The 27,350-nt window shown below is 56.0% G+C and overlaps 2 protein-coding genes across 6 annotated transcripts; both read right to left on the reverse strand.

The window, feature by feature from the left end:
- On the reverse strand, positions 1 to 11,181 carry VSIG10L (V-set and immunoglobulin domain containing 10 like). 5 transcript variants are annotated; one of them, XM_087421243.1, is made up of 13 exons: positions 11,056 to 11,181; positions 8,275 to 8,648; positions 8,029 to 8,178; positions 7,655 to 7,714; positions 7,342 to 7,481; positions 6,618 to 6,911; positions 6,192 to 6,476; positions 4,945 to 5,199; positions 4,201 to 4,479; positions 3,639 to 3,935; positions 1,852 to 1,965; positions 1,494 to 1,654; positions 1 to 973 (listed from the first exon to the last, which is right to left on the reverse strand). In XM_087421243.1, exons 1-13 carry the CDS (start codon positions 11,179 to 11,181, stop codon positions 902 to 904), a joined length of 2,607 nt encoding a protein of 868 aa, XP_087277369.1. In that variant the 3' UTR covers positions 1 to 901. The 5 variants fall into 5 exon arrangements, with proteins under 5 accessions (XP_087277369.1, XP_087277367.1, XP_087277368.1 ...); XM_087421241.1 differs by lacking the exon at positions 11,056 to 11,181 and having other exon boundaries at positions 7,342 to 8,178; positions 8,275 to 8,404; XM_087421242.1 differs by lacking the exon at positions 11,056 to 11,181 and having other exon boundaries at positions 7,342 to 8,518.
- ETFB (electron transfer flavoprotein subunit beta) lies at positions 11,169 to 27,188 on the reverse strand. Its single transcript, XM_004443367.3, has 6 exons — positions 27,065 to 27,188; positions 17,934 to 18,092; positions 17,416 to 17,574; positions 15,284 to 15,346; positions 12,380 to 12,538; positions 11,169 to 11,382 (listed from the first exon to the last, which is right to left on the reverse strand). The coding sequence occupies exons 1-6, from the start codon at positions 27,119 to 27,121 to the stop codon at positions 11,212 to 11,214; spliced, it is 768 nt and encodes a 255-aa protein (XP_004443424.2). The 5' UTR covers positions 27,122 to 27,188; the 3' UTR covers positions 11,169 to 11,211.
- Positions 27,189 to 27,350: the final 162 nt, after the last annotated feature.

Raw genomic sequence — 27,350 nt, forward strand, 5'->3', positions numbered from 1 at the left:
TTTGATCAGTCAACCAGCATTTATTGATTGCCTACTGTGTGTCAGGCTCTGTGTTAAGAGCTGGGGATAATGACATGGTCTCTGTTTTCATGAAGTTTTCAGTTTAGAAAGGGAGTTAGAGGCTAAACCAATAATTATCTATTTACTTACGAGGAGCAGGAGGTTCAGGGACTCTGGGACCTAACTCACGACTGAGGCAGGGGTTAGGGAAGCGTCTCTGAGATGGTAATAGTTACCTTTACACTTGAGAAATGAATGGCACAGGGGAAAGACCCGTGCTCCAGGCAGAGTAAACTCTAGGGGCCAATGCCCAGAGGCAAAATAAAGTGTGGTGGAGAAGAAGCCTGTGCTACTGGAGTAGCAGGGGGGAAAGTACTGGAAGGGGAGGTCGAAGAGGCCATCAGAGGCCAAACCCCTAGGCTTTGAAGGTCAGATGAGACATCTGGACAATGTCTGAAAGGCCATAGGAGCGTTTAAAGAGAAGAGGGATGTGATCTCATCCGTTTTAAGATGAAGATTCTGGGAGCTAAATGGGGTGTGGCCTGGAGGAGGCAAAGTGGATGGAGGAAGATCTTTTCAGAGAACTAGGTTGGGCCCCTCTCTCGCTCGGAGCAGCACAGCAAGCCCTGCCCGTCCACTGCAGAGCCAGCACATCTTACTGGCTTGGAGGTTGTGCAAACCACACTGTTAGACCGCAGGAGTCTCTCCCAGCCAGTAGTGCCACCTCCTTAGTTGCACAAATTCAGGGAGAGTCTTCTTCTGTGCAGCAAGGCAGACATGAAGTCCCACTTCTGGGGTCCAACCTTCAGTCCTAGCAGGACAGGAAGGCCCTGCCCGCTGCTGGGGTGAAACAGGAAGTCCCGCCCCAAAAGTCCTGCACAGAGCGGGCCACCAGCCCTGGTCACACCTGCGTGGCTGCCCGAACAGTCTTCTGGCCCCCACCTGCAGCGATGACCGGACTGGGGCCGGTGGCCTGCAAGAGAGAAGAGGGGTGGTGGGGGATGACCTCAGGGGTCGCCCGGATGTGACATGAGTCGCCTGTTTCTAGCGCTAGCTCACACCATTCAGAAATTAGCTGGGTTCTTTCCATTTGCAGAGGGAAAAAAAATGTCTAACCAACCTTGGGAGAGATAAGACACGCAACAACCCAACTTTTACAGGGAAGAAGACATTCCATACCACTTCGGAGAATATGGAAGTTTCGCCAATTTTTACGGAAAAGAGTAAAGAAGTCCCACCCTAATTTTTTTTAAAAAAAATCTTAATAAACGTTTCCTCCTTTATGGAAAAATTAGGCTTTCACTCTCCTTTTAATATACATAAAAGTTGGATGGGAAGTCCCGTCCAACTTTTATATACTAAAAAAAGGATAAAATTTTACCAACTTTGTAAACCAACAAGTAAAGCTGGAGAAAGGGAAGTCAGACCATCTCCTCCCTCTGACTAAAACGGAAAGGCCCACCCCTGTTCCGGGAAGGCACTGGGGCACCCACCCTCACTCGGTGGGCCCTGGTTGGGCTAGGGTCCTCCAGCGGGACTTTGAGGGGCAGAGGCTGTGGCGCCAGCACTGGGGTCACGCTCTGCATCTTCTTTTCAGGTGGGGGGACCACAGGGGTCAAGCTGGGCGGATACTTCTTTTTCTTAAGAGTCTTTCCTGGGAAAGAGAGAGAGAGAGAGAGAGAGAGAGAGAGAGAGAGAGAAGGAAGAGAAATAGAAACATGTGATTGGCTGCTCCAATATGCCGACTCAGCCAATGGCAAGGGAAGCTGGTCAGAGAGGTGGAGCCCTACTCTGATTGGCTGATATGGAGGTAGAATGGCGGGATGCCCCCCCAGTTGGTCCCTCACTCACCCCGAAAGCGGCAGAGGCAGCAGATGCACAGGAGGAGAAGGGCTGCCAGGAGTGCCAGGCCCAGTAGGGAGCCCAGGACGATGCCAGCGATGGCCCCGGGGCTCAGGGTGGGGCCTGGAAGAGACAAAGAGGAGGGTAACGAGGGGAGGAGCCAGGGCTGGCCCTGTTTCCGAAGCCCCCTGCCCCCACCCTCTCAGAACCCAGGAATCTGGGACCCCAGCGCTCAATTCCTGTAATGTTTACTGAGCGACTGTGGCGTGCCTGGCATTCTACCAGATGGTGAAGATCCATTGGTGAGCAAACCAAGATACCTACTCTCATGCGGATTCATTTGAGGAGAAAAATCAGAAATGAATGCACAAATAAATAATTACAGATTGCACTAAGAAGAAAAATAAATGTGCTATGATAGAAATAACGGGAGGGGAGGTGACACTTAGAAAGGTTGGTGAGGGAAGGTCCCTGAGGAAGTAACATTTGAGCAGAGACTTGGAGAGTAAGGAGCCAGGCATGCTATACCGAGGGGAAGGCTGTTCCAAGCAGAGGGAACAGAAAATGCAAAGGCTCAGAGGTAGGGAAGAGTTCTATGTTCAGTGAAAGCCAGAGCAGGTGGAGGACGTGGAATGAGGGGGAAAGTAGAGGATGAAGTTAGAAGGGTTAGCAGAGGCCAGAGCCTGGGGGGTCTTGTAGGAACTCATGAAAGGCTTTTAAGGACGGCAGCAGCAAGATGACCTGATTTGCAAAACCTTGGCTTCTACCTGGAGAAGGCATTGTAGGAGGGCAAGAAGGGGCATAAAGAGACCAGATAAATGGCTGCTGTCTGACCACACTGTTGGAGTGGAGATGGAAAGAAGTGGATGGATTAGGAAAGCATTTTGGAAGGAAAATTGACAGGACCCACAGGTATTTCAGATGTTGTAGGTGACTTGGGCATGTGGGTGGTGCCACTGACCAGGATGGGAAGGACTGGAGAGTTGGGGGAGTGAGGCGGGGTTGCAGTTTGGGGGACAAAATATCAAGAGGTCTATTTTAGACATGTGAAGTTTGAGATGCCACTTGGACATCCAAAGTGAAGGTGTCAAGTGGGGAGGAGGCTTTTCAAGTCCAGAGTTCAGAAGAAAGGTCTGGGCTGGGGGTTGGACATTTGAGAGTCATCTGAGTATTAATGATACTCAAGGCGATGAGGGTGGACAGGGCCACACTGGGGAGAAATACAGGCAGAGAAGAGGTCTGAGGACTGAGCTCTGAGATATTCAGTACTTAGAAGTTGGGGAGTGTTATGAGTTGAATTGTGTCTCCCCCAAAAAGGATATATTGATGTCCTAACCCCCAGTACCTGTGAATGTGACCTTATTTGGAAATAGAGTCTTTGCAGATGTAATCAAGTCAAGATGAGATCATTAGGGAGGGCCCTGATCCATTATGACCGGTGTCCTTACAAGAGGACAGAGATGCACACAGGGAGGAGAAGGCTGTGGGAAGCTGGAGGCAGAGACTGGAGGGATGCAGCTGCAAGCCAAGGACTGGCGGCCGCCACCAGAAGCTGGAAGAGGCAAGCAAGGATTCTACCCAGAGTCTCAGAGGGAGCACGGCCCTGCTGACACCTTCATTTCAGACTTCTGGCCTCCAGAGCTGTGAAAGAATACGTTTCTGTTGTTTCAAGCCCCCCAGTTCATAGTACTTTGTTACAGCAGCCCCCAGGAAACTAATATAGAGAAGGAAGGAGGATCTAGCAAAACAGACTGAGGGAGGCAGCCCGGGAGAAAGCTCCGACAGTCCCAACTCACCGGCCCTGTAGACCTGGCTTTGTGTTGGGGTCCCTGGCTTGCCCCCCAGGGTGGGCAGGATACGCAAGACCCAGGTCCTGGGGTTCTGAGAAGGGAGGGGCACCACGGCTGACCGCTCCTGAGGCCCCAGGTTGAGCAGGGAGACCCAGTCCTTGTAGATGGTGGCTCTGCCCAGGTCAGGCCCTTCTCGCCATGCCTGGATCTCAAAACCGCTGATCAGGACCCCGCGCTCTACATCCCAAGTCAGCACTGCTGCATCACGGGCTCTCTGTAGCCTCCAGGAGGAGATGGAGGGTCCTGGGGGGATCAAGGAGGAGGGCACTGGGTCCTTGAGGGGAAAGGGAAGGGGGCTGTGGGCCTGGACTCCTAGGTCCCAGGGACAGAGGGTCTGGAGACCCAGACTTCGGGGTCTAAAAGAGGAAGGGACTGGGGGCCTTAACTCTTGGGTCTGAGGGAGGAGGGAGTTGGGGGTCCAGACTCCTGGGATTGAGGAAGGAGGGGGGTGGGGTTCCAGACTCCTGGGTCTGAGGGAAGAGAGGGCTGGAGGACCAATGAAACTCACCAGTGAGGGTGATCTGGTCACCCCCAGCACCCAGCGCCCCACTGCACAACACAGAGTAATTTCCCAGGTCCCAGTCCAGGCTGAAGTTGCCAATCAGGAGCCTCCGCCCATCTTGGCTGAGCTGCAGGCGCCCCCCGCCTCCTGGGGCCAGGGGCCGCCCTTCCCGGGCCCAGGATGCTCTTGAAGGTGGGGGACAGCCGGAGGCCTCCAGCGCCACCTCTGCCTCTCCTAACCGTGTCTCCTCCGCAATCGGATGCAGCAGCACCTCTCGAGGGGCTTCTGCAGGTGCAAGAAACCCAGTCAAGAAAGTCCAGACCTTACCCTTGAGTCAAAGAATAAGTCCTGGGCCCTTCAGTAAATCAAATAGCAATGAAACCCTAGCAGCTTAGCCAAATGAGGAAGCACTGCCCATTCACTCACTCACTCATTCATTATCTGATTTCCTTAACAAGGACTTACTGAGTACATACTACAGGCCAGGTCCTGTGCTGGGAAACATTATTCTCAGCCTTTCACTGTTTTGAACACGTGGGAATGTGTCAGCCCCCTTCCTGGGTCCAGGAAAGAAATTTTGTCCCTGCCCCTCCTCGAGGTATAGGAACAACCTTGGTCTTACCTGAGAGTTAAAGCAAAAGGAAACCCTTCTTCCTGGAGCTAGGAAGTCCCCCTTTCTGGTGTCCTAAAGGAGCTAAGAAATACCCCCTCCTCTTCGGGAAACGGGAAAGAAGTCCCACCCGCTCTCACCCGGGGTGACGGTGCAGGTGCGCGTGGTCACCAGGTGGCGAGCGAGGCAGGTGACAGGGACTCCGCTGAGCCGGGGGTGGGCGGGGACAACCGCCAGGAGCGCAGAGGGCACCGGCCCCGCGCGGACGCCTTCGGGGAGACCCTGGAACTGCAGGGAGGCGGCAGGGACCCCGCCCGGCCACGAGCAGCGGAAGCGGAGGCTGCGGTCCCCGGGACCCCCTTCGACTGAGCACTGTGGGGCCCCGGGGGGCAGATCTGTGGAACAGAGGGAGAGGTCAAGGAGTCAGTCTCTCTTCCATCCAGCCCCGCCTCTCCGCGCGCTCACCCCACCCCTTCTTCTCTTAGCCCCGCCCCGTAGGCACTGACCCCGCCCCAATTCTCTTGCTGACCCCGCTCCCTTTCCCCAGCAACCGCTGGCCAAGTGGGCGGCTGCAGCCACACTGACTGCCCCCCTTGCCCAAGGATACTACATCGTTGCACACGAACTCCTTTCCTTACAAACGTAACCCCGCCCCTTCCTTTCTAGCCCCACCCCTTCTGCCAGGTCACTTGGCCCCTTTAGCCAGATATCTCTCCCGTTCATGGTGGACTCCGCCCCCTTCCTAAAATGGTCATGCCCCTTGCTAGAATGCCCCTCCCGTTTCCCTTGTGACTTCGCCCCCTTTCCCAGATAATTTCTTTACTGATCCCACTTACTTGGCCCAAGCAACTTAGTCCCCTCCCTTTCTGGCTCCCATTGTTTGCCATTTAACTCCGCCGCTTAATTTGCTCCTTGCCCAGGAATCTCTGCCCCGTCAGTGCTGGCTCGGTCGCCTCTCCTGGCCATCCTGCCCCATCGTGCACATCCCTCTGGTCCTTCCTGGTTCTGCCACTTCTCCTGGGCATTCCCAACCTTTTTACAGGGAGTCTTCGCCCCTCTTTGCTGGCCCCGCCCTCTCCAGGTACCCCGCCCCGCCGCAGTGGTCCCGCCCTTCCCTGCTGGCCCCGCCCCCCGCGGTGGTCCCGCCCTTCCCTGCTGGCCCCGCCCCCCGCGGTGGTCCTGCCCTCCCTTGCTGGCCCCGGCCCCGCAGTGGCCCTGCCCTCCCTTGGTGGCCCCGCCCCCTTCATGGCCCTGCCCTCCCTTGCTGGCCCCGCCCCCTTGCTGGCCCCGCCCCGCTGCTGTGGCGCATCCTTGCTCGCCCCGCCCCGCCGCGGTGGTCCCGCCCTTCCCCGCTGGCCCCGCCCCCGCCCGCCCCTGCCGCGCTCACCCGCCACCGTGAGGTTGAGCAGCGAGCGGCGCCGGCGGCCGGTGCGCGGGTTCGCGGCGAGGCAGGCGTAGGCGCCGGCGTGGCCCGGCCTGACCGCGGGCAGCAGGAGGCGCGGGCCCGCGGGCACCGCGGCCTCGGCGGGGTCGGCCAGGCTCCACGCGATGTCGGCGGGCGGCCGCGAGGCGGCGGAGCAGCGCAGGGTCACGTTGCTGCCCGCGGTGACATAGAGGACGGGGGCGGCGTCGCGGTCGGAGGAGACCGTGATGACCGGCGGATCCGGGCCGTCTGGGTGGAGGGAGGGCGAGAGTCGGAGTCACTGGGGCTCCTCCAGGACCCCCGGGGACTGGACCTCCAGCCCTCCTCCCGAGGGACTCGGGAGCCTGGGCCCCAGATCCCTGCCCCCACCCGCGGCCTCCCCCGACTCACAGAAGACGCTGACGTCGGCCGCGGCCTCCCTGTGGCCGAAGGGGCTCCGGACGCTGCACGTGTAGCGGGCGTGGTCGCTGCGCGCGGGGCGCGCGATGAGCAGCTGGTCGCCCTCTGCGCGGACGCGGGGCGGCTCCGCCCCCGCGGGGTCCGCTGCCTCCAGGGCGCGTCCGTCCCGGCTCCAGCTCAGCTCCCCGCGGCCCGGCCGCCACCCGACGCAGCGCAGCCGGAGCTCGGCCGCCCCCTCCTCTGTCTCCGGGGCCTGGGGCTGCACCGACAGCTGGGGCAGGGGCTCTGGGAGAGGGGGAACGGCTCAGGACCAGTCCCCAGCCCCCCACACCCCCACACCTCCCGTCCTTTAGGTCCGGGACTTCAAGCCCCAGCCCCCTCCACCCCTTACACCCAGGACTTCGGGGCCCAGCCGCGGGCTCCTCTTAGCGCCAGGAGTCCTCCTCTTCTCACAGACCCATTGAGTCTGGGTCCCAGCTCTCTCCTCTCCTGGACCCCAGGAGTCTTGATCCCCAAGTCCAACTTCCCTCAAGCATCCCTATCTTGGCCCCCAGCCCCTTTTCTCCTCCCTCGCTCCAACCCAGAAGTCCTCTCTCCCCTGTCCAGGGATCCTTCCTCTGGGGAGTAAACATATCCTCAGAACAGCAGTGACCCGCCCCAAGGTCTGGCAGAGCCGCCCCCGCAGCCTGCACTGCGGACCTCAGGGCCCACTTACCATACACACCCACCGTGAACTCCCGGATCTGCCGGGAGACTCCGGCCCGGATGACTTCAGCCGTGTAGACCCCGGCATCCTCTAGCTGGGCAGAAGCGAGTTCCAGACCCCCTCGGGCCTGGTCAAATCGCAGGCGGTCTCTGTGAGCGGGGTCCAGGCTGATCAGAGGGGCCCCTGGCCCCAGGCCTCCCGCTGCCAGCACCTTGGAGCCCCTGCGCCAGACCACCAGAGGAGCAGGGGGTCCAGGGTTGGGGACTGGAACCAGGGGGAGCTGGATGGTGGTCCCCACCAGCACCGAGAGAGGCCCCCCCACCTGCTGGGAGAAGCTTGACGCTGGACCCGCCTCTGCAGCAACTTTGGATTCGGGGGGTCTCTGGGAAGAGAATTCAAGATCTGGATCCTTGGGGGAGAATTTTGGGGCCTCCACAGATACTTTAGTATCTTGAGCAGAAATGTTTGAAGCTGGGGTCTTAACAGAGAAGGAAGGCTCTGGGTCTTTCGTAGGAACTTGAGGACCCAGGATATCAGGAAATACTTCAGGAGCAGGAATTTCAGAGAAGGTGGGATCCAGGGTCAAATTTTGAGCCTCAGCAGAAACATTTGACCAGAAGGACCCAGGCACGTTGCTCGAATTCAGGGCCTCAGGAACCCATTTGGAATGAGGGATAGCAGCAGAGGCTTTTGAACCTGCAGACAGATCCGGAAGTTTCCAGCTGTGGGGTTTGATGGAGGGAACTTTTGAACCCGGGCCCAGGGAAGAGCTTTCTGAGTCCAAGGAGAAACTGGTTTGCTGAACTCCAGAAGTGGCTCTGAGGGTGAGGCCCCCTACTCCAGAGGCTGCAGAGGAGAGGAGGGAAGGGCGTTGCGGGGTGGGGTGCTGCTGAGAAGGGGCACCAGTGGGGAAGGGGCTGAGGGGCTGAGCAGGGAGCTTACCCAGGAGCAGGAAGAGAAGCAGAGCCTGTGAGGTGTCCATGGTGCTGGCCGCACCCGTGAGGACACTGGAGTGAGACCCAGAGCCAGTGTCTGTCCCTCCCTGTCCCATGTACCTCCTGGTTGGGACGAGTCAGACAGGACTGGTAGCTTCCTGGGCGGGGAAGGGAGCCAGACCCAGTGGGAGGTACCAGGATCCCCCATCCCAGTCTGGTGGCAGAGCCGCTCACCCCACCCTGCTCATCTTCATCAGTTGGTCCCTTCGGAGGGGAGATCCAGCCTCTGGCTCCTGCACTTGCACCCCCAGGGGGAAGACGGTGAGAGCTAAGTCCCAGCTGGAAACTTGGCAGCAGCCTCAGCAGAGCCAGGAAGACATCCTGGAGGAGTGTGAGGTAACCTTTCAGAGAGCCCCACCTCTCATGGCCTTGGTCTCAGCTCAGGCTTCCTCCTCCCCAGTCTCCTGGCCTCAGGTCCACTCTGTCCTGCCTGCAGCCTCAGATACCCGTGTCTGATCCTGCTCCTCCTCTGCTCCAAACCCTCCCATGGCTCCCTGTTGCCCTCAGACCAAAACTCAAGTGGCTCTCTCTCACCATCCAGCCATCTCTCCTGAGACCCAGAGCTGCCTCTTTGGTCCCCAGGGCCCCCACATGCACTGCGTCCCACTAAACTCAGTGCCTTCCCTCTAACCCCACACCCCTCCTGGGTTCCACCATCCATGCAGAGGCTGGGAGCCTTCCTCCCTCCTCCCTACCCTTTTCCCCTGTCAATCTCCAAATCCCACCCTTTCTGCTCCCTGAATCTCTGCCTCGTCCCTTCCTCTCTGTTCCCACTGGCCAGGCCCCCTCACCTAGCCTCCTTCCTCCAGCCATGGATCCCCACTGAGTCTTTCTACCCCCAAAACTGACCCTGCCCCTCCTCTGTTTACAGTCTTCCCCCCAGCACCCTCAGGAGACATCTAAGCTGCCTGGCCTAGGACCCACCCATGCCCTCCCCTCTCCAGCACTTACTCTGAACACCCTGCCAATCTTATGCCCCATCCCTCCTCTCTCAGCCTTCGCAGGCAGTTTTCTCTGCCTGGAATACCCTCCCTCATGCCTCGCCCCCTCTGGCTAAACCACAACCTGTACTTCAAGTCTCACCTTATTAAGAACCATAATAATAATTACCACCTATCAGGAACCATGCAAAAAGCTTCCCAGGCATTATTGGGCTGAACCCTTCCAAACACCCTATGAGCTGGGTGTTATCATTTTACAGGCCAGGGACTATGGCTCAGAGAGGTCAAGGGACCTGCCAGAGGTTGCACAGCCAGAGGGAGGAGCTGGGCTTCGGCTCAGGATAGACTGCTTACTCCTTCTGAAAGCTTTTCCTACCACCCCATGCTGGGCTTAGGGCCTCTGCTCAGCTCCCGGTCCCCTGAGCTTACCCAGGCACAGTCCTCACCATGCTGATAATAATAATAAAGTAATAATATATAGCGAGCATTTTCTGTATGTCAGGTGTGGTTCTGGGGGGTGCTACATTAATTAATCATTCAAAACCCTATGGGGTAGGTTTTGTAGTTTAAAGATGGCTGCAAATTTGACCCTCCTCCCATTAAGGAGGAGGGCCTAGGTCGCCCTCCCCTTCCTCTATCATAGAACACTCCCTCTTGGAACCCAGCTGCCATGCTAGGAGGAAGCTCCAGCAGCCCCAGGGAGAGTCATCAGGAGAGGCCCCTGGTCAACAGCCACCTCGAGCCAACAGCCCCAGCCAGCTTGTGGGCCACATGACTGAGCCCACCAGCTGGACTTGATCCTCTGGCCCCATGTGAGCCACCCCAGCTGACGCTGCATGAGGAGAGGCAAGCTGTCCCCACCACGCCCTGCCCAAATTTCAGATTTATTAGCAAAATAAATGATTGTTGGTTTAAGCCACCAAGTTTTGGATTTGTTATGTCACAACAGACAACCAGAACACAGGCATTGTTACTAACTCCACCCGATGGAGGAGGACGCCCAGGCTCAGAGAGTAGGAACTTGCAGAGGGTCCTCCCAGAGCCAGGGTCCTCCCAGAGCCAGGGTCCTCCCAGAGCCAGGGTCCTCCCAGAGCCAGGGTCCTCCCAGAGCCAGGGTCCTCCCAGAGCCAGGGTCCTCCCAGAGCCAGGGTCCTCCCAGAGCCAGGGTCCTCCCAGAGCCAGGGTCCTCCCAGAGCCAGGGTCCTCCCAGAGCCAGGGTCCTCCCAGAGCCAGGGTCCTCCCAGAGCCAGGCTGGGATCTGACCCCAGGGCCTCGGGACCTAGACCTCAGGGCCTTTACTGCGACACTCAGCTCTTACTATGTCCGTCTGCCGGAGGAGGGAACTGCAGCTCAGACATGGGAACTAACTCACTCAAGACCCCACAGCTGGCACATGTGAGAGGAGGGTTTGAAATCACACAGTCTGCCTCCAGGCCCCAGCTCTTCATCCCCACACTGGGTTCTGAATATCTGTGCTTCCAGCCTCGTTCCCTCTTGTGTCCCGAGTCTCAGCAGGGGCCTGGCACCTGGGAGGGCCCAGCAAACACTTTGTGGATGGAAGCCCTTCTTCTCCCCCACCTCACCGATGTCTGTCTGTCAAGACTCAGCTTAGATGCCATCTCCCTGGGAAGTCTCTCTGACCCCACAGGCCAGCTCAGATGCCCCACGTGGGCTCCCAAGAGCCCACTGCTGCCTCTGCTTACAGCACCCCGCCTTATACCTTGGCCCATGTCCATCCCCCCTTCAACATGGAAGCTTCTCAAGGGCAAGGACTGGATGTGACTCACCTGGGTCCCCAGTGTTGCCCAGCACAGAGCCCGGCACACAGGACATTTAAGTGAATGCTTGTTGAATGAATCAAAGAACAGGTCTCCAGGGAATGAGGTAACAGAGACAGACGTCAGCAGAGTCATAGTTTTATTGCCAAGTTTCAGGGAAGGGGCTCAAATCCGCCCAATCTCCTTCAGCTTGGCCACCAGGTCCTCCGTGGTCTCCACCTTGACGCCAGCTGTGCGTTCGGGTGGGTCCTCCACGCTAAGTACAGAGAGCTTGGAGGTCAGGTCCACGCCCAGGTCCCCGGGCTTTATCACCTCGATCTTCTTCTTCTTGGCTTTCTGCATAGGGGAGGCCATGGTTCACAGGGCTGCCTAAGCCCCTGCCCACCTCACTGCAGCCCCTTTCCACGGGTGCCACGTCTGCAGAACTGTTCCCATTGGCTGAACTCTTTGGACCTGCCCACTGGCCAGGACACACGCGACCTCTTACAGGGCCACACCTGGTGTGAACAATTCCTGCTGGCTGGGATGCCCTGGGAAGCCTCCTACTGCAGGAGTCCTCCAATAGTCAACCACCTTGGGAAGCCCTTCACTGGCTGGAATGGACTGGCAAATTCATCCTTCTGACAGTCAAAATTCAATGGACTTTTGGCCAAAATGACCCACTGAACCCACACTATTGGCTGAGATGACTCATTGAACCCATCCTATTGAATGAGATGACCCACTGAACTCTCCCTATTGGATGAGATGACCCACTGAACTCTCCCTATTGGAATGGGATGACCCAATGAACCTTCCCTACTGGCTGAGATGACCCAGTGAACCCTCCCTACTGGCTGAGATGACCCAATGAGCCCATCCTACTGGCCATGATGAACAGTGAACTATTCCTGTTAGCCAAGAGATACCATGAACCCTTCCTAGTTAGCCATCATGGCCAAAATGAGTCCTTCCTGTTGGCAAAGAATGCCAGGGGCACCCTCCCTAATGAACCAAAATGACGTAATGAATCCTTATTTAGCTAAGAGTACACAATGAACCTTTCCCATTGGTTGGACGGAAAAGGGGAACCCCTTTATTGTCCAATGAAGGCTTTCTGTTGGCTACATTAACCAGCAAATCCTTCCTGTTGGCCAAAACAGCCCCCACCAATGCCCACTATTGGCAGAAACAACCCAGTGAACCCTCTGTTAGCCACAATGACTGAGTGATCCCTTCCTTGGGATGAGATGTCCTTGGATCAATTCCCCTCCCATCTGACCACCAGGGAGGTGCTGGGCCTACAGCACTCGTGCATTCCAGACCCTCAGGGACCCATCTGCCAGGCGCTCACCATGATGTTGGGCAATGTGGCATAGCGGGGCTCGTTGAGCCGCAGGTCGGCGGTCACCACGGCAGGCAGCTTCAGGCGCAGGGTCTCCAGGCCCCCGTCAATCTCCCGCTCCACTTTCACCTTGTCCCCTTCCAGTGTCACCTGGGACGCGAATGTGCCCTAGGAGGGACAAGATGGGGGGAGAGGGGCGAGGTTAATTCGGGGAAGGCACAGAGCAGTCCTCCACAGGCCATTGCCGAGTGCATGCATGGGGGAGGGAACAGAAGAGGGAGAGTCCCACGACACCGAGCTCAAACACGAGAGGAAGCTACAGAAAGGGAGCTCAAAAATCTAGAGGAGGGTGTCTTTACTTTCACTGGGAGCCAAGGTGTAGGTCCTAACGTCCCAAACCTGCCAGCTGGGTCTCCCTACCTTAATAAAAATGAACAGGTATTGAGTGCTGGGCACTGTTCTAAGCAATTTACATGTCTTAAGTCATTAGATGCTCACAGGAACTCTATGAGGCAAATGTTATTATCCTCACTTTACAGATGGGGAAAACTGAAGCAGAGAGAGGCTCAAAAACGTGCCCACCATCACCCAGAGCTGGAAAATCCCAAAGTTGGCAGTCTGGTTCCGGGCTCCATGTCATGCTCGCACCCACTCACCACTGTGTCCCCAAGAGCACCCTCGAGGCCCCCCTGCTGGGCCGACAACAGAGCCCTGTGGGCTCACCTCAATCCTCGAAACATCCTCGGGGTCCCCATCTTCTTCACTCAGTGCCCACTCTCTGGCCAAGGGCTCCGCCCCTCAGTCCTGAATCAACGTTTCCTGACACACCTACACCCTCTTGGTCTGAGCGGTTGTCTGTTCTCTCCATTCCCTTACTCCCTGGACAAATCTTTCAGGTCTTAGATGGAATATTCCATCATTTGCCATCTTAACCAGGGGCCCCATGAGCCCAGCTCTGGGGACAGACCATAAACACGACCAACGAGGCCCCAGCCTTAAAGGGCATTTATCCTCGCAGGGAAGACCACCCATAACCAAGGAACATGGCAGCCACTAGCCAGGTGTGGCCTCTGAACACATGACATGTGGCTAGTGCGATCGAGGGAGGGACAGAATTTCTCCTTTTATTTAATTAAAATTTAAAAACCGATAAGCGAGATACATATCATGATTGTGGTGATGCTTTCATGGGTGTACACGTGTGTCAAAGCTTATCAAATTGTACACTTTAAATATATGCGGTTTATTATAGGTCAGTGGTATCGCAATAAAACTTAAAAAAATGATACTCAGGGGCCAGCCTGGTGGCGCAGCGGTTAAGTGCCCACACTCCACTTTGGCGGCTCAGAGTTTCACAGGTTCGGATCCCAGGAGCGCACCGATGCATCGCTTGTCAAGCCATGCTGTGGCAGGCATCCCATATATAAAGTAGAGGAAGACGGGCATGGATGTTAGCCCAGGGCCAATCTTCCTCAGCAAAAAGAGGAGGACTGGCAACAGATGTTAGCTCAGGGCTGATCTTCCTCACAAAAAAATAAATTAAAAAAAAACAATACTCAGCACAGTTAGTGGAAAACTTCTAAACCTGTTTGGAACAAGTTGGGAGTGTGAATCTACTTTTTCAACTGTGAATTTTAGGAATCTGAATTAAGTAGTTCTGATGGAATTTTAGCATCTGAATTGAGATGTGCTGTATATATAAAATACACACTGGGGCCGGCCCCGTGGCTTAGCGGTTAAGTGCGCGCGCTCCGCTACTGGCAGCCCAGGTTCGGATCCCGGGCGCGCACCAGTGCACCGCTTCTCCGGCCGTGATGAGGCCACGTCCCACATACAGCAACTAGAAGGACGTGCAACTATGACATACAACTATCTACTGGGGCTTTGGGGAAAAAAAAGGAGGAGGATTGGCAATAGATGTTAGCTCAGGGCCGGTCTTCCTCAGCAAAAAGAGGAGGATTAGCATGGATGTTGGCTCAGGGCTGATCTGCCTCACAAAAAAAAAGAAATAAAAATTAAAAAATAAAAAATAAATAAAATACACACTGGATTTTGAAGCTTTTGTACAAAAAGAAAAAAGAACGTAAAACAGCTCTTTTTTTTTTTTTTTTTGGTGTGGAAGATTGGCCCTGAGCTAACATCTGTTGCCGATCTTCCTCTTTTTGCTTGAGGAAGAGTGTTGCTGAGCTAACACCTGTGCCCATCTTCCTCTACTTTATATGTGGGACGCCTGCCACAGCATGGCTTGATGAGCGATATGTAGGTCGGTGCCGGGGATCTGAATCCGTAAACCCCAGGCTGCCGAAGCAGAGTAAGCAAACTTAACCACTATGCCACCAGGCCGGCCCCTCAATATTTTTTATATTGATTACATGTTGAAGTGATATTTTAGATATATTGGGTTAAATAAAATATTATGAAAATTAATTTTTCCTGTTTCTTTTTACTTTTTTTATGTGGCTAAGAAAAATTTTAAATTACTTATGTGGCTTCCACTTCTATTGGACTGGCATGGGGGCTGGATTGGGGAACATGGAGTTTGGAGGGGGCATGAGTAATGAGTATTTCATACAGCAGGGGGCAAGGAAGGCCTCCCTGAAGAGGTGATATCTGTGCAGAGACCTAAAGAAGAAAGTGAGAAGCCATGAGGCAACCTGAGGGCACTGTGTTCCAGGCTGAAGGAATAGCAAGTACAAAGGCCCTGAGGCAGGGATGAGCTTGGTGGGTTGAGGAGCAGCACAGGTGGTGGGCAGGGAGCACGTGAAGGCCCAGATGAGGCCTGGTGTCCCAGCTGTGCCGTCCTCCTGCCTGCCTGCCTTACACTGCCTCCCTCCTGAACGGCAGGGACAGGGGTGGCCATGCTCTGAGCCCCCAGGCCTGGCTCTCAGCAGATGCTCCCCCGTCCAGCCTCACCTGAGGCCAGTCCAGGAATCCGGCTGTCATCTGCCCCGTCTGGTTACAGTCATCGTCGATGGCCTGAGTGGGGAGAGAGAAGACTGCATGACGAGGGGGCTTCTCATGTGTCATTTGGGCCTTCGTCTAGACAGGCAAACGTTTTCTATAAGGAAACAGACAGGAAATATCATACGGTCTGTCACAGCTACTCAACTCTGCCGCTGTGCGTACAGCAGCCACAAATACATGTCTACATAAATTAACGGGTGTGGCAGTGCCAATAAAGCTTTATTTACAAAATCAGTGGTGGCCACGGGCCAGTTTGCTGACTCCTGGTCTAGAATGATCCCATCCCCTCACTGGGCCCAGAAACAGGCAGTCATTCATCCAGGGGCACGTGAGGGCACCTGGCAGCCCCGACACCAAATCTTTGCCCTCTGTATAAATATTCATAGAAGCCTTCTGTGAGCCAGGCCCTGGGCTGGCCACACTGGGGAACTGCATGAACCAGGACCCAGGCCAATGAGAATGTTCTATTTCCTGATCCCAGTGACTAGTTCAGGGCTGGGCACATGACTCAAGCTAGACCAATGAAGAGTCAGCCCTGGGAGCTTTGCTGGAGCTCTTGGGAAAGAGGCTCTTTTCTTTCTGTTGGGGTCGCTAGCCTGGTGGGATGTGAGCCTGGAAAGGCAGAGAGTGAAGCCAAGACAGAGGAGCAGAGCCTAGAGCTCATGTGTGACCTTGGATCAAGCTGTGCCTGAAGCTTGTCTTACATGAGCTAATAAGTTTGATTTTTGGCTCAAGCCAGTTTGAGCTGTAGTTCTGTCAACTACAGCAAAGAGTGTCCTGACCAGTTTACCTGGCATCTCTCCAGCTGGAGGCCCTAGCCTTAGCAACTGTCCCTGCCAACCAGGACAGGTAGGAGCAAAGTCTGAGAACCACCAGCAAATGCAGTGACTTCAACAGGCCATGCTGCTAGCACCCGTGTCCTGGGGAGCTGGTGTGAGACCAGGCTGCCAGAGTCCCACCCAAATCGTGCCTTTTTGGCTTGTTCTCTGGCTAGGCCCTCTGCCGAAGTTTATTGACTCAGTTTACACCTAACCAGGACCCACCTGGTCCCATCAGCGTCCTCCTCTCCCCAGGGGTTGACCCAGCCTGCTGGAATCCCGGTCTCTCCCTGCTGGTGCCCCACTCCTAGCTCCTGTGCCCCGTCTCTGTGCCCCGTCTTACTTCACAGCCTATGACCTTCTTTCTCAGCCTCCGGCCCTAACCCCCGCTCCTTGCTTGCTCCCTTCCCCCTCCTGTCCGTGGCTCTTCCGATGGCCATCCTCTGCCCCTCACCTGGGTGAGGCTGCAAGGTCTGTCCTCAACGGGATGGGGTGGGGAGGCTACCCCCAAGGAAGGGTGTCCCCAGGTCTCCTGAGGGGACAGCTGAGCCAGAGCATGTGCCTGCCGGCTCGCAGGGCCGTGTGCTAGGCAGGGTTCCAGTTGAGTCCTCACCCCAGCTCCCCGTTAGCCCCCAACCTCCTCCCCAAACTCCGGGCCTCCGGTCTCTCTCCTTCTAGTCCACTCCTCAGGGCCCCACAGGGGTCTTCCTGCACCCAGAGCTGATCCCGTCCCCGCTGCTCACAGCCCTCCCATGGCTCCCCAGCGTCTCCAAAAGCCTCAAGTCTGTTTCAAGCCCAGGCCTCTGTCCTGAATCCACGTGATGTTCCCCTGATGTCCCCCTGGGCTCTTTCCACTTCCTCTGACCTTCCAGTTCCCTCTGTGCCTCTGAGCGAGACTCCCACACTGTCCCTTCCTCTCCCCCTCACTCCCTCTGGCTCAAGCCCTGTCCCTCCTCCACATCTCTCTCTGCTCTGTCCCCTCAGCCTTGGCCCAGGCCTCCCTTTCTCCCACATGGACCATCACCACGTCACCCGGGGCTCCGATCTCACCCCCCAGGACCACAAGGGGTCTTTCTGATGCCCACAGTGCACCTGCCCTCCCCTGCTCACACTCTCTAGCAGGGTGACAGCGAAGTGCCAAGCAGCTCAACCTCGGACATCTGAATACCTCGGACATCTGAATACCCCGGGCCTGGGCTACCGGCAGTCTCACCTCACGCCCTCCCCACCGATGGGGGATGGGGGAGGGGCTATGTCACCTACCTGCTTCCCCAGCAGCACCAGGTCCACCTTCTCCTTCTCTGCCAGCCTGGCCAGGACCCGGGCCACCTGCAGGGGACCCAGGCGATCCGCCTCTGCAGCCGGCACCTCTACGTGGATGCCTCGGTCCGCGCCCATGGCCAGAGCAGTGCGGATGGTCTCCTGCCAAGCAAAGGAGGAGCTTGACTTAGTCCAGGCCCCCAGCCCTCCTCCCTCAGACCCGGGAGTCCGGGCCCCCAGCCCCGGGGCTCTGGGCCCCCAACCCCTCCTCTCTCAGACCCAGGAGTCCGGGCCCCCAGCCCCTCCTCCCTCAGACCCGGGAGTCCAGGCCCCCAGCCCTCCTCCCTCAGACCCGGGAGTCCGGGCCCCCAGCCCCGGGGCTCTGGGCCCCCAACCCCTCCTCTCTCAGACCCAGGAGTCCGGGCCCCCAGCCCCTCCTCCCTCAGACCCGGGAGTCCAGCCCCCAGCCCCTACCCCCTCAGACCCAGGACTCTCGGCCCCAGCTTTCGTCCCCGGAGCACCTGGCACTGGGCGGGCCCACAGCTGACAGCAATGACCTCCTTCACCAGCTTCTTCTCCTTGAGGCGCACAGCCTCCTCCAAGGCGATCTCGCAGAAGGGGTTCATGGAGTGCTTCACGCCATCGGTGACCACACCCATCCTGTCGGGCTTCACCCGGATCTGCCCACCAGGAGGGAGGGGACAGAGTCAGGCCGAGCAGGGGAGAAGGTGAGGGCCGTGACACCAACCCTCGCGGGCTTGATGGGGACAACAAGGGTCTGGAAAGGGACAGGGCCTTGTCCAGGGGTCCCACAGCTCCAGGGACACAGCCGGGTTCGAGTTCACAGGCGGGTGGAGGGTCACCCTTATTTCTCATTCGGACATTCCCTGAGCACCAGGGACATTCGACATGCTCGTCCCTATGGTCACTGCTCTTGGGCCTGAAAGAGTATTTCTCAGATTTCTGTTTACCATAACCCACAGTGAGAAACACATTTTATGAGCTCCTAGAATGTATTATAAATACATAACATAGGGGCCGGCCCCGTGGCTTAGCGGTTAAGTGCGTGCGCTCTGCTACTGGCAGCCCAGGTTCGGATCCCGGGCGCGCACAGACGCACCACTTGTCCGGCCATGCTGAGGCCGCGTCCCACATACAGCAACTAGAAGGATGTGCAACTATGACATACAACTATCTACTGGGGCTTTGGGGAAAAACAAATAAAATAAAATAAAATAATTAATAAAAAATAAATAAATACATTACATAAATGTTGTTACGTATAAATAAATACATAACATTTATATTTCACATAAACGTAAATACCCTGCATGTGAGGTTTGCCTTTATACACTGAATCCTGACATTTTACTTTCTATTCTTGTTTTCTTTTAAATGCCAGCCCCCTACACAGATTTCATGACCGACGCATGGTCACGACCTAGTTTGAATAGCCCTAGCATTGAAGGCCTCTCTCTGCCACACAGGCAAGTGGCGGGGGCCAGCAAACCTGGCTCATTCCTTCCCTCCCCGGCATGTCTTCACCCAGCACTGGCCCCTGAGCTGGGTTCTGGGGACACTGCCCCGCGAGGGAGAGGTCCACGGGCCCTGAGCTTCGGGTCTAGCGCAGGGGCACAGCCTGAACCACTATCCTTCTCCAAGTCTCCTGTGGCTGCTGTAAGAAACTAGCGCACACTCGGTGACTCCGTGTCGCGCAGTTCTGGAGGCCAGAAGCCCAACATCAGTTTCACGGCTGTGGTCAAGGTGTCGGCAGGGTGGTCCCTCCAGTGGAGACTCTGGGGAGAGTCTGCTCTTGCCTCCTCCAGCTTCTGGGGGCTGCCAGCGTTCCTGGCCTTGGGCAGCGTCGCTTCATCTTCAACGCCCTCGCTGCTCTGCCTTCACAGGGCCCTCTGCGTGTGCGTGTTCCATCTCCCTCTGCCTCTCTCTCACCAGCACTCTGGAGGTGGCATTTAGGCTCCACCTGGGGAACCCAGGATGATCTCCCCACCTAAAGATCCTTAACTCAAACTCATCTGCAAAGACTGTTTCCAAATAAGGTACCATTCACAGGTTCCTGGGATCAGGACCTGGATATCCTAGGGGGCCACTTCTCTGCCCACCACAATCCTCTTGGTAGTAAACGGGGATATTATCGGCCACTGGGCACCGAAGGAGCATCATGTAGGAGCCCTATTTGAACCAGTTACATGTATCCTACCTCATTAGTCCTGGTGACAGCCCAAGGAGGGGAGAAGTGTCATCATCCCTGTGGGTGGATGAGGAAACTGAGGCTCTGAATTGAAGTACCTGGCCCAATGCCACAAGGGCAGTCAGCGGTGCTCTGGGCCCCAAGCACTCAAGTCCCCTGCTATCCCACCTGGCAATTCCCTGAATGAGAAGTTGGGAAGCTGTGAGACAGATCGATGGGGGCCCAACCTAGTCTGATGTTGGAGGCTGTCAGGGAGGGCTTCCCTGAAGCAGTGGCACGGGCTGAGACCTGAAAGATGAACTGCTGTTGAATAGATGAAGTGTGAGGAAAAGTGCTGTGGGGGGAGGAGCATGTGCAAAGGCCCTGAGGTGGAAGGAGCAGAGAGGGGTTGAGGAGTCCCAGGAGGTTGGTGTGGCCAGGGGAGCACACTGTGCCCTCAGGTCAGAGAGCCCAGCTGGGGATGGACCATGGTGGTAGACATGATAATGGATCCTCAAGATGCCCATGGATCTTCAAGACGCCCACCTCCTAATCCCTAGAACCTGTGAATGTTACCTACATGGCAAAAGAGACTTTGCAAATGTGATGAAGTTAAGGATTTTGAGAGAGGGAGGTTATCCTGGATGATCTGGGTGGGTCTGTGTAATCAGAAGAGTCCTTCTAAGTGAAAGAAGGAGGTGAGAGAGTTAGTGTCAGGGTTGGAGAGAGACTGAAGATGCTACACTGCTGGCTCTGGAGCTGGAAGAAGGGGCCACGAGCCGAGGGATGCAGGCGGCTCTGGAAGCTGGAAAAGGTAAGGACACAGACTCTTCTCTGGAGCTTCCAGAAGGAACCAGCCCTGTGTACACCTTGCTCTTAGCCCAGTAGACTCGTTTCAGACATCAAACCTCCAGAACTGTAAAAGAATAAATCTGTGTCATTTTAAGCCAGAGGAGACTAATACAACTGTGCGGGCCCAGGAGGCCATGGTGGGGAGCCAGGTCTTGATCCCAAGAATAACAAGGAAAAGTAAAGAAGTGAGTGGATCCAACTTAAGTTTGTACAAGGTCGTTCTGGATTCTTGGAGGAAACTGGGAAAATGGCAAGAGTGGAAACGAGGAAAGAGCTGGGCGCTGTCAGTCATCGGAATAAGAGATGTCAGCGGCCCACACAGCCGTGACAGCGGAGATGGAGGGGGATGGACTGGAGAGGTCTCTGGAGGTGGAACTCACAGAACTTGAAGCTCTACGGGGTGCTGGGGGAGGTGGGGGGAAGAGACAGGCAGGACGTTAGCACAGCGGGGAGGACGCTGAGTCCAAGAAGCCCGAGAGAGATGCCCGGAGGAGGCTGACGATCTGGCCCAGGACCTGTCCGCCCTCTCTCCTCCCAGGTGGCTGCCACCAAGGGCTTGGCCAGAGCAGACTCAGGGCGACAGCTTGGCCCAGCTGGGGACACTGGGATGCTCACTCTTACTATTTCCCTGCATCTTTCTCTCTGGTAGGTGTGGCCGTCCCTCCCATCAGCAGGACAGAACCAGAGCTGGGAATCTGGGATTCGGGCAGGGGCTTCCCAGTCTGGCTGTGCCTCATGGACTGGTAACATTACAAGGAGAAGGAGAAAGAGGAAAAAGGACAACTACCATTTTTTTACCACCATTATTTCATTTTTTAAAAAGTCATTTTAACTCCAAAAATACGGCTCAAATTTCAGAACTGAATAAATTTACAGAAATACAATTGGAGCAAACGCCATGTACTGAATCCATGTGTTTTCACTAGAACCTGTGCTGAGCACGTCGTGCATACTCCCCAGAATTCCCCAGACGCGCCTCCTATTTAACTCGCATCCCTCCCAACTCCCCAGACCCCCTTACTCTGTTTAATTCTTCCCTAGCACTGCCCACCCCTGACATGTGACATGCACTATACTTATTTAAATCTATTACCTATCTGCTCCCCACCAGAATATCAACTCCCCGAGGACAGGCATTTATGTCTGTTTTGTTCACAACTGTGTCCCCAAAGCCTGGAACAGTGCCTGGCACACTGTAGGTACAGAGTAAATACTTGCTGGATGTGTGAATGAGAACTTGCTCACCAGGGTCATGCATTAGAACCTGCACCTGTCTGTTCAAACACTTATTAAACAGCAGGGAGGGCCGGCCCCATGGCTTAGAGGTTAAGTGCCCGCGCTCCGCTGCTGGCGGCCGGGTTCGGATCCCGGGCGTGCACCGACGCACTGCTTCTCCGGCCATGCCGAGGCCGCGTCCCACATACAGCAACTAGAAGGATGTGCAACTATGACATACAACTATCTACTGGGGCTTTGGGGGAAAAAAGGAGGAGGATTGGCACTAGATGTTAGCTCAGAGCCAGTCTTCCTCAGCAAAAAGAGGAGGATTAGCATGGATGTTAGCTCAGGGCTGATCTTCCTCACACACACACAAAAAAATCAGGGAAACTAAAACACAAAAGCCTCTCTTTCATTAAAAAAATAAAATCCAGGGGCCGGCCCGGTGGCGGAGCGGTTAACTTCAGCCTGCTCCGCTTCGGTGGCCTGGGTTTGTGGGTTTGGATCCTGGGCACAAACCGACAGAACTTGTCAGCCATGCTGTGGAGGCAACCCACACACAAAGTGGAGGAAGATGGGCACGGAAGTTAACTCAGGGACACTTCCTCACCAAAAAAATAAATAAATAAAAAATGAGGGCCAGCCCAGGGGCATAGAGGTTAAGTTCACGTGCTCTCCTTCGGTGGTCCGGGGTTTGCAGGTTTGGATCCCGGGCGCAGACGTACTCACTGCTCAACAAGCCATGCCCTGGAGGCATCCCACATACAAAATAGAGGAAGACTGGCAACAGATGTTAGCTCAGGGCCAATCTTCCTCAGCAAAAAATAATAATAATAATAATAATTAATTAATTAATAAAATCCAAGATAGGAGTTTCCCCTTGAAACAGGAACGCAGCCCCCATCCATAAAGGGCCCGTGCTGGTGAGCCAGCGGCTAGTGGGGACCCAAGCCTGCTCTAGCACTGGCAGGACTCTCGGCCCCGGCTCTCACTGCCAGGAGAAAGGAGAAAGTGACAACCCTGTGGCACCGAGGACACCTGCCAGCTCTCTTCTCCATGGAAGACCTTTTAAGCTTGAGTTAATTTCAAGACTCAGAAACAATGTTTAGTCAACTTACATAAGTCAGGAAACAATGCTTAGCCTGAAAAATCAGTGACATCTTTTTTTTTTTTTTGTAGTAATGATGTTTCACAAATTGAGGTGGATGATTCAGCATGAAGCTTCCAGGCTGTTTCTTAAAGGTGCAGCAAATGTATAAACCTTCAATGAAAACAGCCATGGCCCAGGCAGGCAACACTCCTGGGCTTCGTATGCATTAACTCATTTCTCAGTCCTAACAGCCCAGGAGGTTCGTTATCGACATGACTGCCCTCCTTTTACAGATGGGGCAACTGAGGCACAGAGAGGCCAAGCGCCTTAGCTAAGGTCACAACAGCAAGGAAGTGGCAGGACCAGGGGTCTAACCTCGAGACTGTTTTGGGGACCATGAGACTCTCTAGGATGCCCAGTGTGCCCTCGGAGGCGAGAGTCGGTCCTTTTACTGGTTGCCCACTCTAGCCAAGCGGGTTTTTATAAAGTGATTTCTGACAGCTCTTCCTGAACCCCTGACACAGCTCAAAGACTTATGTTCAGTTCTGTACTCTAGACTTTTCTATCAAGTGAGTCCCTGGCCATGTGCTGGGGCAGAGTGAGCAGGACACAGAGCAACAGGTCAGCCAAGGCCAGACAGGCAGATGGTGGCCAGAGACCAAGGCCAGCCACAGATCGCTAAGGCGGCAGTCAGTGCAAAATGAGATCCTTCCAATGAAGACCTCGTCCGGGGCAGACGGAGATGATCGCTATCCCCACGAGGTGACATGTGTGGCCTGAGGGACAAGGAGGTGCCAGCCATGGCGAGAGCAGGAGGGATGAGGAGCAGGGGAAAGAGCCATGTGCTCCCAGAACCCAGAGAAGGTGTGGGTGGTCGGGGTTGGGCCCTGAGAAGGAAACAGGTTTTCTGGGACCTGAAGCTTCCATTCTTTGGAGGATCCTCTTGAAGAAAATGAATACTAAATTATGAATACAAAACTGCTCCAGCCTCTCCCTGGGTCTTGAAAGAAGTCCTGAAGGTTAAGCCTCCTCAGCCTCACGGAAAATGTGTCCCTGGCCAGAACTGGGTATTACTGGGTTGCCTATTAATACCCTAGACACACACACACACACACACAGACACCCGGAGACACAGACACACCCATACTGAGCAGAATACGTGTTATGTTTTGAATAAAGGACTAAATAAACTTCCATTATTATGACTACCAACAATAAAAATACTCACTGAGGGCCAGCCAACACTTACCATGTGCCAGGCACTGTTCTAAGAGCTTGTTTAATCTTCACTACAAGCCAATAAAGCATGTACTACCATTATCCCCAGTGTACAGGGGAGGAAAATGAGGCTCAGAGTGGTTAAGCGACTCCCCCAAAGGCACACAGCAGGAAGCAGACCTGGACAGCTGGGCTCTCTGAGCCGTTCTAGCAGTGTACCCGCATCTAAGGTATCAGTGACTGCATCAGGCAGACTCTCCTCCCCACCCTGGAGCTCCAATTCCAGAAAGCGAAACAGATACTAGAGCAATAGATGAATAAACTACACCATGGGTTACGAAGTGATGAGTACGGGGGGAAAATACAGCAAGGAAGAGGACAGAGACCATGGGGGCTCCTATTCTAAGTAGGTGCCCAGGGAAGGCCTCACAGGGAAGGTGACATTCGAGCAGAGACTGGAAGGAGGTGAGGGAGCGATGCTGGGAACAGAGGTGGGTCAGACCCGGCACACCCCAAAAGGAGCTGCCAGTCTAGGGGTGGGGGTGACATCTGGGAAAAAGAGGATGCCAATCCAGTGTGAGGAGGGCTGAGAGAGGAAAGCCCAGGGGGCTGCAGAAGCCTGAGGGGGTGGGGTGGCGGGCTTCCTGGAGGAGGTGACACCAGAGAATCTCCAAACTTTGATATATTCAACGGGTGGGAGTTCGGCAGGACAAGGGAGAGAAAGAAGCAGAGGTTGGAGGGTGGAGCAGGAAGTGTGCCCAGGCAGAAGGCACAGCAGGGGCAAAGGTCTAAGGCAAGAAGCAGCCTGGTCTGTCAGGAAAGTACAAGCCAGTGAGAGCTGTGGAGGCACAAAGGTGAGGGAGGGACAGAGGGACATGGATGGCTGAACAGGGGGCCAGGGCCAGACCAAGAAGGGTCTCGAATGCGAGGCTCAGGGGCTGGGGAGCTGCGGGAGGACTCTGAGCAGGGGAGGGGGACAGGGTCTGCTCCGGGTGCAGGAAGACCGCTTAGACTGGGAGGGAAGGGACTGCAGGGGAGAGACTAAAAGCCAGGTAGGAGACTGGGGCGAGGCTCCAGGTGGGAGAAGATGAGGCCTGAACTGCTGGGGCCGTGAGGATGAAGAGGCAACAGGGCAGAGAGATGAGAGGGCAGGAGGGACGGGGCTGAGAAATGACAGGCTGTGGGAGGTGAGGGAAGGAGGGGTGGGTGGTACCCAGGGTCTGGCCCCGTGATTAGGTGGTTGGCAGCGTGAATTATTTATTTGTTCAGAGAGGGACATCCACGGACACATCCAGGGAGACAGCATGTAACGAGGGCGCCCTGGGGCACTGTGGGGGGCGCAGGCAGCACCAACACCTCGGGAAAGGACGAGTTCACACTTCCCCAGGCAGCACACACACCAAGGCACCCACACACCAGGCCCCGTGCTGGGTGACGCTGGGACCCAGAGCCGAGCCAAAGGTGGGCCTGCCTGGTGGGGGAGACAGATACCACCCCAGACATCTCAGGCCAGGGACCAGGGCTGGGGCAGAGGGAGGCCCAGGGGCTACGGAGGCCCAAGGAAGAGGCAGAGGTGGGAAGAAACCAGGAGAGTCGAGTCCCAGGACCCAAGATGAGTGCGTCTCCAAAAGGCTGGAGGTGAGGCCAGCCAGGTGGCGTAGTGGTTAAGTTCACGGGCTCCGCTTCGGTGGCCTGGAGTTTGTGGGTTCACATCCAGGGTGCGGACCTACACCACTCATCAAGCCATGCTGTGGCAGCATCCCAAATAAAAAATAATAGAGGAAGATGGGCACAGATGTTAGCTCAGGGCCAATCTTCCTCACCAAAAAAAAAAAAAAGGCTGGAGGCAACACCCCTGCCATATACAGCCAGAGCTGTCATGAGGCGAGTGGCTGGTGAGTGGAGACTCGAGGGGCACAGAGACTGTAGAAGGACCTGCCTGCGTTTCATTCCTGACTACTGCTGCCTCACTAGATGATCTGGCAGGTCAAAGAACCTCCCCGGGCCTCAGTTTCCTCACTTGTCCACTACTACCTAGACGGAATTGAAAGGACTGAATGGGTTCATCTCTGTCAAGGACTTAGATCGCTGCCTGGTGCATAGTAAGGACCCACTAAACGTGACCTGTTAATGATCACTGAAGTTTTCCTGCAGGGTCTGGCTCCCTGGCTCTCCTCCCCACCCCACTCCCTAAGCCGTCAGGGGCAGTAGCAGCGTCAACTTCGTAGCCCCATTTCATCCACCCTGAGGTCTCGGGGTGTGCTAGGCCCTGTGCTGGGCAAGGCTGGGGACATGGAGGGGGGCTCCCAGTCTGATGGGGGACAGACATGGATGGACAGTCACCACCTTCAGTCTGGTGTAAGTATTGGGAGAAAGTGGAGGGAATGTGTCTGATTCACCTCTGTCCGGAGCAGCTTCTCTCTGGGGACAAGCCGGGCCCATGGAGATGCTGTCCCATACCCTTCTCATGGAGCGTGTGAGCCATTCCTCCAACTCAGACTGGCTCTCAGCTCTAGCAGCCACGCCTTCCTCCCTTCCTAGCTAAAGCCCCTGGCTCCCCCTGAGGCTACCTATATAGGGTGAAAGACAGCTCTAGGATCCCGGGGCGCTCTGTCCAACCTCCCTTATGGCAGGTTCCTGTGCTCTAAGAGTCAACTGAGCGTGCAGTGCAGCCCAGTGGGTGACAGCTCGGCTTGTGTGCAAAGCACCCGGGGTGAGGAGCGGGATGGACCTGGATAGGAATCTCGGCTCTGCCCCTTCCCAGCTGAGTGGCCTCTCTGTGCCTCAGTTTCTCCGTGTGTTAAACAGGGACCATAGCTCCTCCAGCAGGTAAGAAACTGGCCCTGCCCGCAAAGATCCAGATAGTGAGTCCAGAACCGGGAATAGGGAACGGGATGATGACTCCAGAGGGGCCGGGTGTGAATGAGGAGGGATGGGAGGGCAGAACCTCTCAGGTGTGACTTTAACGTTTGGGGCAAGAGCGACAGAGACCAGAGGTTACGAGGAGACCCCCATGCGGTGTGAGCTCGTGACCCTGGACGCACACGGCCGCGGGGCTCAGGGACGTGGGAGGGGGGCCCGGTCACCTTCACGGCGAAGTCGATCACGCTCTTGACAGCCACGAGCGCGCGCAGTTCCGCCATCTTCCTGCCGCCACCTCCTTGCGGGGTCGATCCGCAGCCTCGACCTCCTGGTCCCACTGCCCCGCCTCCGTCCTTCTCTGCGCCTGCGCCGCTCGCCGCCAGCCAGTCAACCGCTGCGGTGCCCGGCTCCGCCCCAAAAGAGGACCAATCAGGAGGCCGGAGGGGAGGGAGTTTTGGCAAGCGGATGCGGACCAATGGGGAGTGGATCCCGGGGAGACAGGCGGGACCC

This window comes from Ceratotherium simum, chromosome 33, assembly GCF_057802395.1.
Source record: "Ceratotherium simum simum isolate JZ-2026a chromosome 33, ASM5780239v1, whole genome shotgun sequence".
In the NCBI taxonomy this organism is placed as follows: domain Eukaryota; kingdom Metazoa; phylum Chordata; class Mammalia; order Perissodactyla; family Rhinocerotidae; genus Ceratotherium; species Ceratotherium simum.